This window comes from Mastacembelus armatus, chromosome 19 (assembly GCF_900324485.2).
Source record: "Mastacembelus armatus chromosome 19, fMasArm1.2, whole genome shotgun sequence".
Taxonomy (NCBI): domain Eukaryota; kingdom Metazoa; phylum Chordata; class Actinopteri; order Synbranchiformes; family Mastacembelidae; genus Mastacembelus; species Mastacembelus armatus.
Genome location: NC_046651.1, coordinates 17,025,056 through 17,043,422, shown reverse-complemented (window position 1 = coordinate 17,043,422; position 18,367 = coordinate 17,025,056). Strand labels below are relative to the sequence as shown.

General features: G+C 42.3%; 1 protein-coding gene and 1 long non-coding RNA gene across 3 annotated transcripts; one reads left to right on the top strand and one right to left on the bottom strand.

Annotated features, from left to right (window-relative positions):
* Positions 1-860: 860 nt before the first annotated feature.
* Positions 861-17,325, bottom strand: meox1 (mesenchyme homeobox 1). Of its 2 annotated transcripts, none has more exons than XM_026314807.2 (3): positions 15,784-17,325; positions 11,536-11,708; positions 861-2,236 (listed from the first exon to the last, which is right to left on the bottom strand). In XM_026314807.2, the coding sequence occupies exons 1-3, from the start codon at positions 16,283-16,285 to the stop codon at positions 1,952-1,954; spliced, it is 960 nt and encodes a 319-aa protein (XP_026170592.1). In that variant the 5' UTR covers positions 16,286-17,325; the 3' UTR covers positions 861-1,951. The 2 variants fall into 2 exon arrangements, with proteins under 2 accessions (XP_026170592.1, XP_026170593.1); XM_026314808.2 differs by lacking the exon at positions 861-2,236 and adding an exon at positions 8,479-9,232 and having other exon boundaries at positions 15,784-17,308.
* On the top strand, positions 7,353-11,309 carry LOC113135142 (uncharacterized). Its single transcript, XR_003296135.1, has 2 exons — positions 7,353-7,667; positions 10,450-11,309. It is a non-coding gene; the product is annotated as an uncharacterized LOC113135142 (long non-coding RNA).
* Positions 17,326-18,367: the final 1,042 nt, after the last annotated feature.

The following is an 18,367-nucleotide window of genomic DNA, read 5'->3' as shown; positions in this document are numbered from 1 at the left end:
AAGGGCGGATGAAGCGTGGGTGGGTGTGAATGATTCTGACATCATCACCGCCTGCCGTCTCTTCCAGTGCACCGATGCTGACAGGTCCTCTATTGTTCCAGCATTGCGTGGGCTCCCAAGGTTCCCATGTGTTAGAAATCATCCACCCACGTGCTACAGCAGACAGGGGCTACAGCAGACTATGAAACTGAATCCTGAGAGTCTGTGGGCTGCAGGACAGGCCCTGATGAAAGACAGTGTGGCTGCAGAGAGAATAACAATCGCCAGGCACCTAGACACCGTACACTACACACACACTCACACACTGATATTCATGCAGGTGCACACAAAAGTTAGACAAACACATACATATACGCTTTGTCACGCTACAGAGTCATACAGCCCAGGCTCCAGGGCTGATGGGAGTTGGGAGTGTGGGGGTGGGTGGAGAGATGGGTAGCAGGGATAGATGGATGGGTGGTGGTGGATTGCCCTGGTTCAGGATGGTTGAGCCCACTTCTGGTTTTGCTCAAAGCTGGTTTGGATGCAGGCCAAACCAGGCTGAGTGTGCTGGCACAGGTGAACCCAGTCACACTCTTGGCTCTCGGTCCACCCACAGATCATTGAAATACAGAGGACAGGACTGGGGAGCCTGTACATTTTCAAGTGGAGCAGGACTCATCGTGTGGTTGAATCTGCATTTATTGAAATCATCTGCAGATCTGCATGAAATGTTATTTGCAACTGTTTTTTCTGCTTGAGCACCAGATGGTTGAGAAATTTTACACTATTTGAAAATGAATTAAGCATAAACATGTGGTCACAAACCTAACTGATGCTAACAGATGTTTTCTATGACTTTAGCCTTAACATTTATTTACATTTTTAAGATTTCACAGCCCTGTCATTTATCAAGAACCAGTGTGAATTTAGGATAGTAAATTAAAAAGGCGTCATGTGTGAAACTAGCTCCATTTTCTGCAAAATCTTCCCATGACTAAACTGTATTGACTCTACATGGAAGCTACATTTTACCTTAAACACAGAAACGACACCTTGTTCCAACACAAACTGTGACCTCCTGGTGTTGCTGCCATGCCCTTGTCGAAGCCATTACCTCATACAGGCTCCCCACTGTTGGATCTTGCTCATCTTTTTTATGACAACACCTGTACTAGAAAACATCTGCCATCTTGCATCTAAAACTTTGTCTGGAAACCCAAGTCCGTGGAATTTACAGGGGGCAGTAAATGTGGGGCTGATGTTCAGCGACTCTGCTGTTTATTGATCAGCCAGTGAGTGATAAACGTCTGCCCTTTCATGCTCACACAAACATCTCTTTGGACATTATGCAGAAATAGTTTAAAACCCCCTAGTGCCTGTTATTGCTCACCTGCATGAGTGTATATATTAAAAATATACTGTAACATTAGAGCAGAAAACTTCTCATACTATAATTATTACTTTTTCCATGAAAAGCAAATGTGCAGTATAAAAAAAGGAACAACAAACTATTTTATCTGATGATTTGTTACATTCATCTAATATTACAGAGAGTTTGAAGAGTGTAACAAACACTGACATCCTTTGAAAGATACTTATGAACTTTAATGCTTCAAAACAACTGGATGTCATGGGCATTAATTGATTCTGTGCCACTGCAGCAGGAGAACAAGCAGAAAAAAACCACTGTCAGACATGAAACTGCATTAGACTTCATTTGGGTTTCTGCCAATTTGCCCTCAGCTTTCAGCTGTGGTTTAGTCTTCATCAAGCAGTAAATGTGTGGCTCTTTAGGTGGTCAGTGTTTGAGATTAGCTCTGACGTTCTCTGACTTTGGTTAGTGCTGGGAATTAGAGCCTGAAAGTAGAAAAATAAACTGAAAGATGCAGCAGTTTTGTCAGGGTCACAGTACTTTTACTGTTCTACATGAAGTGTGTCAAAGAGCTTGGAAGCTGGATTTTGTGTGAGCTTAGAAAAACTTACCTTTGCATGTGTATTTTCCAGTGGTTCTAATCTTCAGATCTGCAGAAACAAGGTCCAGAAACTCACCTTGGATCCTTACAGTTAAACGATATGGCCTGTGTTGTCCTAGGTTGGGCTGTCTGGCAGCCATGACACCTTTATGACAGCAGCCTGACCCCAGTGCACTCTGGGAACCCTCATGTTGATGGATGATTCCTCTGCTGCTAGATGCCATCGCCTCCAAGACCTTTTCCCCAGCGCTGCTCCAGCCCAAGCTGTTTGGACAGGGGACCTGTGAGGTAGAAAGATGAATGGAGACCTGGTCACAATGGCTGAATGTGCTTTTGTGCATGATGGAGAGGCTTGCTGTTTGCAGCAGAGGGTTGGAGGTTCTAGGTGTAGGATTGTCTTACCATGAATACAAAGTCTACTGTTCTACAGAGAGCGAGAAGCTGTTGATGCATTTGACTGAGGTGTTTTTCTACAGATCTCTATCCTCAAGTGTATTTTTATGATATTTTACTGTGAGTTTTGATGACAGGTAGACTCAGGTAAGGACTTTGTTTCAGTTCTGTTGCATAAATAAGTCCAAACTGGAGATCAGGGTACGATTGTGTTGTGTTATGCCGATACAAGCAGCAGTCCTGGAAGTTTCTGATATGTAACCTTCACTGAACATAGTCCCGTTCCAACTTCTGGAAACCTATTTTGCTTGGGAAACCTGAATCCTCTTTATATAAACAACACAGACTCTCAACTTTAGGGAACATTTGAGATGGATGGACGTCATGAAACCCAGATCCAAATTTCTTGTTACTTGCACAAATTTGACCACTGGAGTAGTTTTGCAGTTCATGTTTATTTGCTCTAAACCAAGTCTCCAGGAAGAGCTTTGGGTTGAGAGACAGTGTTGATGTAGTGGATCATGTGACACACACTGACCCACACATGTCATTGCAAAACAAATGGATAAAACAACATAAATTATTTTATATGTTTTTTTTAAAATATGTTTTTCTTTTTTGTCATCTGTACATTTTTGAAGGTTTTAATAAAGAAGCAAACTCTCCAGTAAGATTTTCATCACATGTGGATGCAACTTTCCTCTAAAAACCACTTTATAAAATGAATACTTTAAATTCAGGTCCCGAGTCTTATCGGCAATCACTGTTGGTTTCCTTTAACAATGAAGCAGAGCTAAACCAAGCAGCTTCAGTTGCCTAAACATACTGTACTGCAACGTACCTGAAAACGCACAGTAACATAAGTATCTGCTGTGTGAGTCTATTTGGAAGATAATTGTGTATGACTGATAAATTCCCTCTTCCTGTTCAAGCATCAGGACTTGTTATTAAAAGTCCCAGGATGTGCTGGAGTGTGACTACTCTGGGGTTTGAGGAAGGTGGTTTTTCACTGGCCTTGTTGATGTTTTTGAGGCAGACAGTGAAGCCTCACCTCAAATTTTGTGCTTTTTTGGTGAACAAGGCCTTCTATGTTCACTTTGCTCAGCAAACAGTGTGATTGAGTGGTCCTCTGTGTGATGATTTGCAGAATCAAACTGCTGTTGGATTTCCTGGCTCCACACCAAGCAGGAGACAGCAGGTCAGAAGTACCAACCAGAGGGAGCCATAGACCAGAATCCCATGGCTTGAGGCTCCGGTATCCACTTTGGTTGAAAAGCTACATCCAAAGGAGCCTTTGCAGGAAGTCTCAGATAATTTAATGTTGTGCAGCTCCTCAACTTTGGCCCATCTTGACTGATGCAATGGAATTTGAAGATTTATAACTCCTGCTGGAGTCGCTAATCACCGGAGACGAGAGGCTCTTGGGGGGAGGGGGGGATGAGCAGAGGCAGGCTGAGTGTCCATGGCTGACTACGTCCAACTAAATACACACCGGCCGACTCACCAGCCTCGTTCACTTACCCACAGGTACAGAGTCTGACACGCAAGCTCACACACATGCAAACACGCGCTCCTTGTATGCCTCCTTCAACACAACGGCCGTCTTGGGAGGATGTGCGGAAGACATTGCATATTTCCTCCTCCCTTTCTTGCCGTTTGGTGGTTTCTGTCTTGCATGTGTGAGTGGCTGAAAACAGACACACAAAACATCGAGACGCTAAAACGGTGAAATAGATTTGCAGGTGGCCTAAAACAACAATAAGGATGAAAAGAAAGAGAGGATGTGTGTCCAGTGATCCAGGTTCTTTGCAAGTAACTGGATGAATGATGACAGAGAGGAGGGCAGAGCAGATGGCCAGGAAAAAAAGGAGAGCAGTCTTGTTACATTAAGTTTCTCTTGGGTCCATTTCATTTGATAAAACCCAGTGAACTGGAGTCTCCTGCAGCCTCTGCAAGGTCAGACACACATGTCAGGGACAGACCTTTGCTGTCAGAATTAAACAGATGACAATTAACAAGAGGCAGAGCCTGAAAACTGCTGACTTTTCAGCTGAATCCTCAAAGGGTCATGCTGGATGACTGTCAGACTGTGCAACATGTATTCCATGTCTAGGATTGAAATGTTATTTGTCTTTTTAATATTTCAGGATTAATTCTTAAGCCACCTGAACACACAAGACATTTCTACACAAGGACGCACATAACTCTTCTCCTTTAGACAAGCACCTCTACAACGTTATCCCATTATGATATCTGTATTATCACTATCTCCCATTTTCACAGCAGTGTCCTTCACCATCATGCAGTCAGGTCTTTGATGTAACCTGTGAGCTGCCGTCTCAGTGCACACTAACATCGTGCAGATGGAGCTGGCAGAGCAAAGTGCAGGGCCCAGTAGAACTACATGCTTTAATTTCTATGGTCGCCTGGTGTAGCGCTGACCTTCACACCTCCAGCGATCCATCAGGATCTTTCCCGCCAAGAGCGGCTGGAATCCTGGTTTTCCAAATAAACATTTTCCTGTGTAGAGCAGGTGAAAGCTGGAGCTGATGCCATCAGCTGTTCACTTTCTGTTTCCAGCGTTTCTGTCACCACAAAACAAAACATCCGATTTTCTGTCGTGAGTCTAAAACCTTCAGAACCCAACTGTACAAGTTCTAACCAAAAGTAAAGATCTGTCATCTTACACTCTTAACTTGACTTTCCTTAAAAACGGAAAGGTTTGAGATGCACAAATGAAATATTCTACATATCGGGCTGTTACACACTTAAAGTAAAATCTACTGCAAAATGGGCAGGTCTGAAATAGGGATAGAGTAGAGTAGAGAGAACATCATCACATGGAGGCTGATAGAGTTGGCTTAAGGAAGAAAACTTGCAATAATTGGAATGTACACCATTCTCACATTCATAACTCAGTCAGATCCAGACATCTGGATGGAAATCATGTCAAAATAAGCACTTTATAACTCCAGGTCCTGCCTCAAGATCCCTAAATCTTTTATTATAGTTTTTTTTTTATTTTAAGATTGATGCCTGCGTATCAAGGCTACAGTGCAAATGAGGGTTGCTGTGTGAAGTCACCTAAATGCAAAGATGTCTTCATTAAACTAAATTAGATTCATGTTGCTCTCACAGCTATCTCACCGAAACACATGCCAGCATGAGTCTTTTCTTTCTGAGACGACTCTCACAGGAAAGTATGATGGGGAAACCTCAGAAAGTCAGAAGAAGAAAAGTGGCAAAATATGTCAAAATGTACTTGAAGTTCTGCTTTGTCCTTTTAAAATTCAAATATCTGCAGAACAAACCTGCACCTGTACAGCCAAAAACCACAAACTTTCAAATTGCCTAAAATGATTTTTGCTATAAAAAAAAAAAAAAGGTGCATGAAGAATATGTATATGTCACACTGAAGATGAGGACACTTTTTTTTTTTCAGTAATACCATTTTATCCAGCTGAATGATTCATAACTGGAAATGTTTTAAATGGAAATGGTGCAGTGCAGCTGCTCATGTAACCGCATTTTATCCACAAATGCAGCATTTTTAGCAGTGCGCTGGTGATGTGGTCTGCTTGAGAGCTTTTGGCTGAATCCTCTGTCGTTCTAGTGGCAATACCTTCCGTATGTTGTCTGTTTTAAGAATATTCCTGTTGAGTGCTGAGGGTGAAGTCACCGACGGCTTCAAACTCTGACAAATGTTTTCTTATTGCTCTTTGCCCACGGAGAAGGTTGTATTCAAAGAAGAGGAGTTATTTCAAGAATGTTTCCTGCAGTTGAACCTGCTTTTATAATCACTGCTGAGGAGACATTGCTGGGCCTGCAGCCATCCTTATTTTTGGTGCGACTCTCAACTTGAATACGTCAATGAAGAGTGATACTCAGTAAAAACTGGCTGAACTTGAAGTTATGCAATAATGCAGATTTATACTAAATCAATAAAGACAAAATAAAGCGTACAAGATTATTGGCGAGGTCAGAAAATATGCCTAAGTTCCTGGATGAACCACTTTCCTGCAGATAAGTGAAACGAAAACCTACATTTTCTGCCTGCCTGGGTGTTTTGGCAAACTTTTACATCCCACAATCACAATACCACCAAATTAAATCTAATCCATAAATTTGGCCACCCCTGTGCCTTTAAAAGGAACCTCTATGGTGAAAGAACAACATTCCAGTTTCATTAGTTTACACTGCTGATATTAATACTATCATTACAATTGGACATGGTTTATTTTGACTACTATTACCACTAATACAATAATAGACCCTAATAGACACTGAGCGAGGGGGGAAACGGGCACAGGACCAACTTGGAGTTATTCCACCCCCAGCAGCTGCAGGAGGGGCCCAGAAGGGTCAGACATACAGTAACACTTGACCCCAGCTCTGTGTGTGTGTGTGGAACAAGCATCCCACCCTCCCTCCAACTGCAGTCCCTGCAGAGCAGCAGAAAGGGCAGTAACCTCTGAAGGCTTTGTTTGGTTGGCCGGAGTCTGAGCATAGGCCCACCATTGTAAGTCTCGGGACTCCAATGCGCAAGCTCTTGTTTTCTTTGGGAAGCAGGAAATTGGATGACTGGCTACCTGCTACAACAACATCCTGTACTTGAGAAGCCGTCTTTTCACCCATACCCACCTATTATTTCCCTTTTCCATCATACGCAAGTGGTCAGCCAGCAAGCTTTTCTTTTTCTTTTTTTTTTTCCCTCTAGTCCTGTGGGCCCCGTGCGTGGGTTTGTCTAGGTTCCACTCAGGTTGAGATCAAATTGGCCCCATCCAGATGCTTCCGTTGAAAATAGTGTGCGGGGGCCAAATACTTCGGCTTTTGGAGCCCGACTCCACCTTGTCAGGTTAATGGCCCTTTGTGAGCTGACTGGAATGACAGTGATGCTGTGCAGAAATGAATGTTCCTATTCAAACTCACACATACACACACACACTCACGTTCACTTATATCCCTGTCAGTGCTTGTCAGGTCACTTTGGACCAATCACAGCTGGGTCTACTGGAGACCACTTGCCACTATGAAAACATTCTTACGGATTAAAGTGCTATAGACAGGATCTAGTGGGCGCTGATGAGAGGTGATTCCGATCTGTCCGCAGGGATACCAGACTTCCATGTGAGATATAAACGAAGATAATTGTGCCATCATCAGAAGGGATTTTGCATGAAGCTCGCTGTGTCACAGGGGACCACCCATATTACACCTCAGGGCAGCATAACGCCTCCTGATAATACTGTGTCACAGCGACACTGCATACAGGAAGATTTCCATCAACCGTGTGACCAAGGAGAGACCGATTCCCAGGAGGTACGTACACACACACACACACGCGCACACACACACACACACACACACACAGGTGAGCATAAATTTCAGCCCAATTATCAGAATGAATTGACATTTGACTTCGCTTCATCGTTCAGTCTGACATCATTCTCATGTCAAGAGCAATTAGATTTTTTTTTCTTTTTTTCACCACAGCAGAACTAGGTGTATATAACAGCTGCTTGTGTGCAGAGGTAGCAGGCAGATAAATATTAGCATTCATCAGAAGTTCCAGTACAATATTTACTGTCCTTTTAGTTGTTTTGGTCTTGGTCACCAGCTACTTCCTAACTGTCGAGCTTCAAACTGGAAACAGGGATGATGAGACTGATGAGAAAGAACAAAACCAAAACCAAAACAATGAGCTGCAGAGTCATTACAGAATTTTCTATGTAGGTTTACTTACAGCTGCATCAAGCTCATCCATACATTTTTTTCTGACTCTGTCACAGGAAAATCATGTCCCTATTATTAATCTGATATCTGATTGGTTAGTTGTTTTTTCCAGTGAGGGAAATAGCCATCGCTTAGCCGAACACACACACACACAAATATGGCTAAAATACGTTCCCATGCTTGTGCTCGTGTGTGTTTGTTAGCTTTGATTTCAGCTGCAAACACAAATGGAAGTAAACTCACTTATTGTGTTCTCAAGCCTTCCAGTCAGGTAACGTCTGACCAAAAGGTACTGTAGGTCTACACATGATAAAAGCGTCAGCCAAGAAAACGCATCTACCTACTGTCCAATCACTCCTCAGTTGTTACGGGTGGAAGAAATTATCAAGATATTTTCCCCATTTTGGAGCAGATGATTTATTCTATTTGCAGAAACAGGCAACATCTGTGTTTTATCAATAACATTCAAAATGTATAAAAATGAAGGGTAAAAAAATGCTTGACAGAAAAAACACTATATTCTAGGAAAAAGAAACTGACAAATGAAAAAAACAAGCCCATCTGATTGTGAGGCACTTATGGCTTGGCAACACTTGTGCAGTCTGAGTTTCCCCAGGTGGTTGTAGTCAAGCGTCAGAGGCCGTGATTATCATATTGGAACCAAAGGGGTTGCACTCAAACAGAATCACTTCAGGGTCTGATGTGTCATCACTGGCCTTAAACCTGCTCTATGGACTCTGTCACTGATCTACAATGACCCTAAGTATCACCTCAGAGTATTTATCAATAGTATAGCAAACTGCAGTTCATTATGGACAAAAAAAATCAACTATTTACAACAGAAAACAGCAAAGGAGATGCTCAGTGATTTCTTCCTGGGAATAAAAAAAAAAAAAAGAGTATTTGTTTCTTGTAGATTTCCATAGAAATGAGCACAGGTTGCATTGTGTTGCACCGGTGTGCAGTCGAGCCCAGTCTCTCTGAGTCGTGTGCATCTCCTTTTCACAACACCAGCCCCCCCACCCTGTTCATTCAGAGCTGGGCGAGGCAGCCGAGTCTATGTCGTCATTTTCCAGGTCGTTGGGTGAAGTCGACTGTCCTCCCTTCACTCTCTTCCACTTCATCCTCCTGTTCTGAAACCAAACTTTCACCTGTCGCAGACAATTAGAGAATCACAGGAAATTAGACTTCACAGTGTCCTGCATTCATATTTGTTGAGCTAAATGAAAAACCATTTTGATAAAGGATTGCACTGAGCAGTTTTATTATGCCTCCCATAAATCACCCCCTGCTGTTTTAGAGTAAATAAAACTGAAATAGTAGAGTAATAATAGAGTAAATTAATTCATTAGTCAGTGGACCCAAAGTTAATGAGCAATTATTCTGATAATCTCTCAACTGTTCGTTTAGTTTTCTCACTATTTATAAGCTCTGTAATATAAATATTTTAATAATATTTCTTACCATCATATGACCGAGAAAATATCTTTTATAAAAATAATAATAAAATACGTACTGCTCCAGTAGTTTAAAAATTGAGTATTACAAATGAATACTCTGAATAAAGAACAAAAAGTACTCACATAGTCCAGAGAGCAGAATGTATTTTTCACTGTGTGTTTGAACTAGTAACATGATCCCTGTGGCTTTTCGCTTTGTTTGGCAATTTTTAGCAAAATTTACAACATGGTCAGCAGAAAAATAGACAAATAATCCCCCCACAAATCTCCCAGTGCAGAGTATAAATTGTCTTGGTTTGCACTGGCCTTGCAGGGAGCATGAATTATCAGTGCAAAGTTCAGTTCTGGCTTAAAAAAAAATCTCCGTCAGTGCCGACAGAGAGTATCGTACAGACAGCAGGTTAAAGGAGTCAACTCCGGATGTCAGCCTACACAGGATGGAAGCTCATCTGTACGTTCGCACCGTTCAAATGAGGATGATATCATGCTTTAACTGTTCGGCCAAGAATAGAAACAAAAATATACACATCCTGAGAGTCGAGAAAATTACCGGAGAGAGGTGTCAGAAAAAAATACTGAAGGTGAACGTTTTTTATGTCTGTGTTTGAAAACATCCACTCAAGATTTTAAAGAGTCATAAAACGTGGTGACAGAATAGATGGACTTAATGTCAGATTAAATCTGCTGCTTGTGTCACCAATAAGTCACTGTGCAGACCAGACACAGTCATATGGATCAACTGAACATATATAAATGGTCGTTTCAGTATTTAGATACATGTTTATAGGACGGATCTGCTGTGGATTGTTCTCTAGAATAAATAAATAGAAGGTAATACAACCAGTTATTATGTTGTACTACATAAAAATGCAACGATACACAACAGACATTTTGTGTTTTTCACACAGACTTCATCAAAGTGTCTCACTTGACTCTATAAGAGGATGGTAGCAGCGGACCAGCCTGTGGGCAGCCTGCACTCTGTGTCTGAGCGAGAGGAAGCTTTGGATGACCTCTACACACCAAGCAGCCCACCACTCCCCTCACAACCATGGGACACACATGAATCTATTCCCACATGTTGCTGCCTCTTTGTCTCCAAGTTCCTCTGCTCATCGTGACTGATCGAGAGGACGGCAAAACGCCAAAACATGTAGGATGAGCTGGAAAATGCCGGCCAGTTGCAGTGGGAGCACTGAGTGAAGATGGAACCTGGCTGTGTGAGTCCGTGTGTGTGTGTGTGTGTGTGTGTGTTTCAGAGGTCTGGGAAATAGATTTAGCAGCAGACGGCAGCATGTGTGGTCACTGTGGCACCATGGCCTCATTAGAAGGAGCTGGGACACTGGGCCTGACAGGCGGGCTGGATTTTTATCCAGCAGCATCGACACATGTTCGCCCGATTTCATCAAGTCTGGAGCTGCCGCCCACTCGTTAAAGCTGCATGACATTCAGCTACAACCACAGGACCAAAGATATTCTGGAAAAAACGGCTCATTGTCTTTTACATTCAACTGTTTATGCCTCATTATTATTATACAGTAGAGGACGAGACATTTCGAGCAGCGTCCACCTTAAATCAAGGATTATTACCTGACTGGAAGATTTATTCTTTATTTTGTTCCATTTTTATTTTATGCTTCATGAAAATCAGATGTAGTCTGAGTTATTACAGTGTTTGTGATGATTTTATTTATCTGTTCTTTGGCAAAACGTTTTCACAGGGAATTTTGCTGCTGCAGAAGAAAAATAAAGCAAATTTTTAAGTTTGCGAACAGATTTCTTGTCACATCTTTTAGTATTTGTGATCTAGGCCTTTTTATTATTCTTCTCTTAAATTTTCTAGTATTTCAGGGGTTGATTGACATGACTGTGGTAATAAATGAGTCTACTTCAAAGTCACATGTCATTTTAGGTTTCTGTCTCATTATTGCTTTGAATAACGAGAGCTAACAAATAAGTTTTGTTTGTGGCATGTGAGAATTACGTGGGCGTACCTGTCTCTCTGTCAGGTCCAGGTTGACGGCGATCTCGTAGCGGCGGAGCCTGGTCAGGTAGTTATGGTGGGTGAACTCAGCTTCCAGCTCTCTCAGCTGCTCCTTGGTGAATGCTGTGCGTTCTTTCCGGGCCTTGCAGCTGGAGTCCACCTTAAAACTGGACTCCTGGATGTCTGGACAGAGAAATGCAGTTCAGCGTGAGGCGCATGTGTGTTAATCTACTTATCTCCTTTATTCTCCAATAGTTTTCCTCAAGGCTGCTGCTGCCAGACGAAAATATTTTTGCATTGTTGAACAGGAAGTTATGTGTATAATCTGTGTACTTTTATCATCACATCATTTTTCAGTGTCACTAATCAACAGGTGAATATGCACCTTGTTTGTCTAACATACAGATTGTACTTCACCTTTTGACCCTTTATTTTTTTGTCATTCTAATCTGACTTGAGTTAGCCGCCACATCATTTTACGACCAGCCTCTGTTTGACCACTGACAGACCTTAAAGACCTTTCCGACTAACAAACCACAACTCCAAAGACTCTTTAGTGGGAGGCCCCTCATATAGTAAACACCAAAACCAGCGCTGTAAAAAGAGACCACCCTGCCCTGAGCTTATGAGTCCTGTACACCTGTACAGTCTGCATGTACGTGATGATTATGTGCATGTATTTTGCATTCACTTATTTGTGTGTGTGTGTTTATGTGTACACATGCCTAAGTACAAAGTTGTGCATCTGTACATTCATTCGCGGTGGGTGTGGGAACATAATGGCACAGGGCAGGGGCCACCAATCCAGCCACAGAGGGACTGCGTTAGGACAGGAATGCAGCGGAACATCATTAAAGCCTCTAACAAAAGAACAAAGGTGCGGATGGGTCCAGGTCTGAGTGCTACATGGGCGTGTGTGTGAGTGTCGGGAGATTTCCGTCCAGAGTACTCGGAGATTCACATGAGCTCACATCAATATCCCATCAACATCCCCATGAATGTGATCAACCAGTAAATATTATTAGATCTACACTGACGAATTGTTTTTGTTGTTAAGCTTCATAAATGTTCTCATACTTCCTTGGAAATGGTAGAATTTGTAACAGGATAAATATAAATAAAAAAATGGCTGGTTTCATTTATAGTAAAACCTTTCTGGTGCATTAAATGGAATGAGTTGGGGTAATAATTGTGCATTGGTAGCAACACTAGCAGCTGATGTAATCTCTTGAAAATGGTTCTAATTTGTCAAAGTGAGAAGTTGCTTCGAGTGTGCCAGAGCACGAGGCCAGAATGTGAAATAAACTGCAGGACTGGGTCCAGATGTGACTGTGCAGACCACGACATATTTGTGCATGTGTGTAGGTCATGCATATCCTGTAAAGTGTGTAAACAGTTGATGGGTACCCATGTGTCATACAGATAAAACCTTCATATTGCTGTTGCTGCTGTCCTCAGTCTGCCAGCACTGCCTGGCCTGGTCTGGAGCTGTGTTTACTTCGACTGAACACCTGGCAGGGCAAACACTGGCTCTCACTAAACAGGCCCCCAATAAATATCCTGCACAGCCAGAGGCCGTAAACTTACAGGGAAAAGGCTTCTGCACCCAGCAGGGTCCCAAAGACAAACAGCATTTGGTGCCTTTTTGGGTGGATGGTGCAAAAATAGTTTGTCTTAATCAGGACTGAATTAAAGCTGTTGTAAATTAGCAGCAGTTTAAAGCAACAACCCCAGGTGAATATTACATGTTTGACTGATTGACTGATTTATGTAAAAGTTGGAGCCGGGATTTCACAGTGAATTTGATGTTTTATTGGTAACACCATTTAATCCATTGTATTTATCATTTATAAGCAATAATCAATTGATGGATGGTTTATAACACACTGTAATACTTTATAATGTGTTTGTCAGCAGATATAAGATTATTTTGTGTTAATTAACTGTACTGATCTGATAAATAGCAGAATTGTTTTTATGAGTGTTTAAACTAAACATTTAAGATTTTGTTTCATAGTACTAATGTTTTTTTATTTCCTTTATCAGAATTTCCATTTCAATTATTCATAACACTAATTATAGAAATAAAAATAACAGTAGCAATAATAATAATATATTTTCTCTTCTTAGCATGGGGTATATCATGATTCCCGTTTCATATTGCTATGCAGTATAAAAATATTGGTCAAACTTTGGATTAAAATCAATATCAGACACCAGTTTGAGTTCATGGTTTTGGAAAGATCTCTGTGAGGGCACCATGTTTCCATATCAGCAGCAACACACACAGACACGAGCAGACGGTATAGCAGCTCTGTCTGTAATGTGAATGCCTTCAGGACATTTTCCTAATATATGCTCTTCCACCAGCTAGTCAATACAAGACTGAATGGCTCTTTTCTGAAACCAAGAACTGATGCAGTGGTCAGACATGTTGCATGCACTCAGTGGGAGATTGTGTTACAGCTTAACGACAGGAAAATGTCAATGGATAAGAATGTAAAAAGTGGGCTCACAGGCAAGTGATTTTACCAGACGTGGTCTGGCATGTTTTCAGTGTAGTGAGTGGAGGTTACAATAAGGTAATGGGGGGCGTCTGGACCTCCTCCTCTTCAATTGGACTCATGCCTGCTGCAGACATTGGTCATGTAGTTTTTCCAAATAATTATTCCTGCTCTTTCTAATCAGATATGGTTTGTTTAGTTTGGAAAACCTTGAAGCCTGCTCATACTACTTTATCACTTTGGTAACAATATCTAGACCTTTATGGACAAACCCCACCCATGCAGCACTCTAGTTGGATTCAAATAAAGATCAGTAAATACCGAACCTTACTGTGCATGCGGAGGATATGAACTCCTCCACTGTAGAAATGTCCAGAACTTATTGTAAATCTTTTTTCGTCTAGTGCAGAGGTTCAAACGCATGAATCATCTTTGTCAGGGAAACAAAGTCAGCGGGGCAGAAATTTTCCTCAGCTTCTACAGATGAGATGTGAATGTTCCAGATGTGTTGGAAGCTGCTTTTATTTCCATTGTGCCAGTGTGAAATTCAACATATTTCAAACTTTCACACCTATAGATACACTTTGTCTGTAAACATTGCCTTTAGCCTGTTGCTCGTGCTGTTGATGTAAAACAGGAATTAGTCTGTCATGGATATCAGTTACTTTGGGCTCCTTGGAAGTGTTAAAATATGATATGGGGGAATAAACTGCACTGTAATCCAAAAACATAACAGTGATAGTATTTCAAGTTCAGCACAGTTCTTACCATGGATGAGGATATTTAAGGACACATGAACTAATTTTCGGGCAAAACACTCAGGAAAGAGTCTGTAAAAGAGTCTGTAAAATGAACCGACCTGAAAAAGTCAAATCACTGAGAACACTCACTAAAAGTATTTTTAACATAACCTCTGTTTTCCTTTAGTTAGTCTGAGGAATAAAAAATCTGACATTACCAATAATTTCATCATTTTTTTAAATTATAGCAGGACAATGTGCTGAATTATCTCAGTGTAAAATGGAAACGTAAATAGAGTCAGAAGCACCTGTGGTGCCTTAAAACACTTTTGCCCACATGTCACTTTTTACCAGGATCTTGAACGTGAGCGTACGGGTATAAAACAATGGTCTATTTCCAACGGATACAGGAGAGCAATGAAACAATCAGACGCCTCATTAATCACTTCAACCTTTAGAAAGCTCTTGAACAATAAGAGGATGCAACTGCTACTTAAAGCGTGTGTCTTAAACACAAAAGTCTTGTCACCTACTCACCTTTCACATAGCAGTCTAGTGAGTGACGACCAATTTAACGAGGAAATGCAGAGAATTTCTGTCAATGCCAGCTGGAATACAGGGCAGGGAAGAAATCCTGATATACTCAAGATTTTCTAAACTTTTAAAAGTGCAACTGTGGCTCTATAATTATTTTTACATGTGACTATTTTTCCTACAACAAAAATATTTTAACCCAAGTGAGTTAAAAAGGTTTGACAGATTTCTTTCTGCTCTGCTGGCACGTTTCCATGTTTCCTCCCAATCCTTTCTCCATATTTCCACCTCCATATACACCTGTGCACAGTAGTAAAGGAGGAATGTCTGCTATCATTTTTAATGCTCCCAAATGTGCATTTTACTACTTGATGATTTCCTATTCTAAGCCTCCTGTCAGTGGTTTTGGATGCTTTTTCTTTCACTACAGACCAACACACTCCAGGTGACTCCCATCTGTCCCAGCACACCCTAACTCACCTGTGGCATCTCTCTTCCTCTTACTGGAGCTCTTCTTGTCCGAGTCGGCCGACGCCACGCTCTGGGGTGAGTACTCTCCCTCCAGGCAGCCGGGCACGGACCCTGGCAGCCGCTCTGCACCTACACTGTCCAGCTCAGGCCCTGCACCCGCACTGCCACCTACCACTGCAGGTGCAACGACAGGCGGGCAGGCCTCGGGTGCTCTCACCCGTGTGTCACATGGGTTGAACGGCCAGTCAGCTCTCTGGTAACTGCCTTGGCTTTCTTGGTACAGTCTGTCGTCGCGGGGGTAGGTGGCGTGCGGAGCAGTCGGCACTAGGCAGGAGCTGGAGAAGTCTGTGTAGGCCAGGAACTCAGGCTTCTGGTGGAGGGAGAAAGGGGCCTGCTGGTAGGACGACTGCAGATTGGCTCCCGGGACCCCTGAGTGGGGGTTCCTCATGCAACCCCAGATGGGGCTACTGGGGTGGGCGCTCCGCATGCAGCTGCTGGCTGGCTGATCCATGGTGGTGCAAAAACACTTCACACACTCTTCAATAATGTCTTTTCCTCAGCAAGGAGTTTAAAACCCCCTCTTAGTAAGTTTGGACTTAAAAGCTGTCACTCTGTCACTTTTGAGAAAAATCCAGTTGAGCTGACTAAAAACACATCGTTTTACTGCATCCACTGCTGGAATACTCACTTCTGTCAGAGGCTGTTGACTCTTCCACAGCCCAGACCGCGTGAGGATAGACGCCTTCCTGTGACAGCGTGTTTCCCTCTCTTTCTGGGAGTGTATGTGACGTCTGTTTGAGCCTCTGGTCCACACACTCTCTCGCACACTTTCCCTGAGTCTTGCACTCACACACCCTCTCTCGATGACTGATCTGACTGCTTTGTGCCTCGGCAGGAGAGCTGCATCCACAACTGCATGACTCCCCTTCTCGGGCTGGCTGTTTTCACAACTCTTCTAAGGCATTCTTGACAAGTGAGCCCTCCTCCTTTTTAAACATATAGGTGGGAAAGAGTGGCAAGTTTATGGAGTGAAACGTGAGATTGTAGAGGAGGAGTCCTGCAGGCCACATGTTGGTAGTACCCTCCAACCAACCCTGCCTCATCAACTATTAATCACAGGGGAAATTTTATATGCACATCTAATGGGCTTTCCAGACGTGGGGCTTTTTAAAGGGACATTGTCTGTGAAATATAAAGTGAGCACCCACCCACATGGGAGCTGGGGACCCTGAATTTTTTCAGCTCCTTAGCACTTTCTGACACCCAATTTAGTTCCTTTTTGACACCCTTTAGAGGAAGGTTAACCCTAACCCTTTCCCCCTGGACCTCTGATCCCTGCCTGTCCTGTACAATCTAAAAAGTCTTTTATTCTTTATTCTGTTTTTATGACTGTATACATGTGTGTGTCTGCACATTAATACTACACACCCAAATCCATCTGGCTGGACTTTCCTTAACTTCGAGGTGATAGAAGAAATGGATTTGATATTGGTTATTCACTCTCACACCTCTTGAGGTTTTCTCACTGTGCTGAAACACAATATGAAATTTCAGAGCCATATTTCAAAAATACAAGCCCAACAAACGCTCTCACCAAGGGATCATGCTGTTCTTTTCTATAAGGAGCACTTTTTACTTATTATGTCTGAAACATCAAGCCACAACTGTGTGTGACAGCAGCTTGCATTTGCACCACATTTGGATCAAGCACAGAAGTAATAATTCAATTTTCTGATCACTGGTTTTTAATCTCTGCATGCTACCCGCGACAGAAGCCACTTCCCCATGAAGTAATGTCTCTAATGCCATTAAAGCCTTTTATGCTAAACCAAAATTTAGACTTCATTTCAGCGTATCAGTTACCAAATAAAACCACTGCACCGCACTTTATAGAAATGCAGTTTTTCCTTCATGCTGCTCATATTTGGGAGCTGAGGTCTGCCTTCTTCTTCGTGTGTCATCACTTTGCTCCCGACTCTCAGATGGGACGAGAGGTGGATCTCACACCTCTACCAAGACGACAGAGAGATTTAGAGACGGATGCTGATCAGAGAAGAAACAAGGAAAATGGGGACTATGAAATGGAGACAAACACTGTACCTTCCAACTGTGACTACTTCATGGCCAGAAAGACAGAAAATGAGAAACGGGCTAAAATGACCCTTTATCGCTCTCCAGGTACAACATGATCTGGCTTCTTCTGTGGTCAGTGCATTCAGTTGCCACAAAATCATTCAAGAAAAAGAGAAGTGGAAAAAACACAAAGAGAGAAATTGATATATATAAAAAAGATGAATGTCCACTGACCTGAATGGAAAGGGGAGACAAGAAAGACGAGAAGAAAATCAGATTAGGAAAAAGGCAACACAACTAGGAACTGACAAAATGAAAGAAAAGAGAAAGTGAGACAGAGAATGAGAGACAGAAAGGAGAGTGTTTGAGGTCACACACCAAACCCTTTCCATTTACCCAGCGAATTGTTGAGCCATGAAGCATCCCCTGCTTTTACTGGCAGTCTGAGCCCTGGCCGCACCGCAGGGAGCAGGGGTTACACTACATTTGTGGTCAGAGCAAGGGCCATCTGTGTGTCAGT

Bases quoted from the DNA above. Each gene is read 5' to 3' on its own strand.
- meox1 (XM_026314807.2), bottom strand. From the start codon at position 16,285: ATGGATCAGCCAGCCAGCAGCTGCATGCGGAGCGCCCACCCCAGTAGC. The intron at 11,709-15,783 runs GTGAGTTAGGGT...TTCTCTGTCCAG, and splicing joins GAGGAAGAGAGATGCCACAG to ACATCCAGGAGTCCAGTTTT. The intron at 2,237-11,535 runs GTACGCCCACGT...TCTACCTCACAG, and splicing joins TGGACCTGACAGAGAGACAG to GTCCCCTGTCCAAACAGCTT.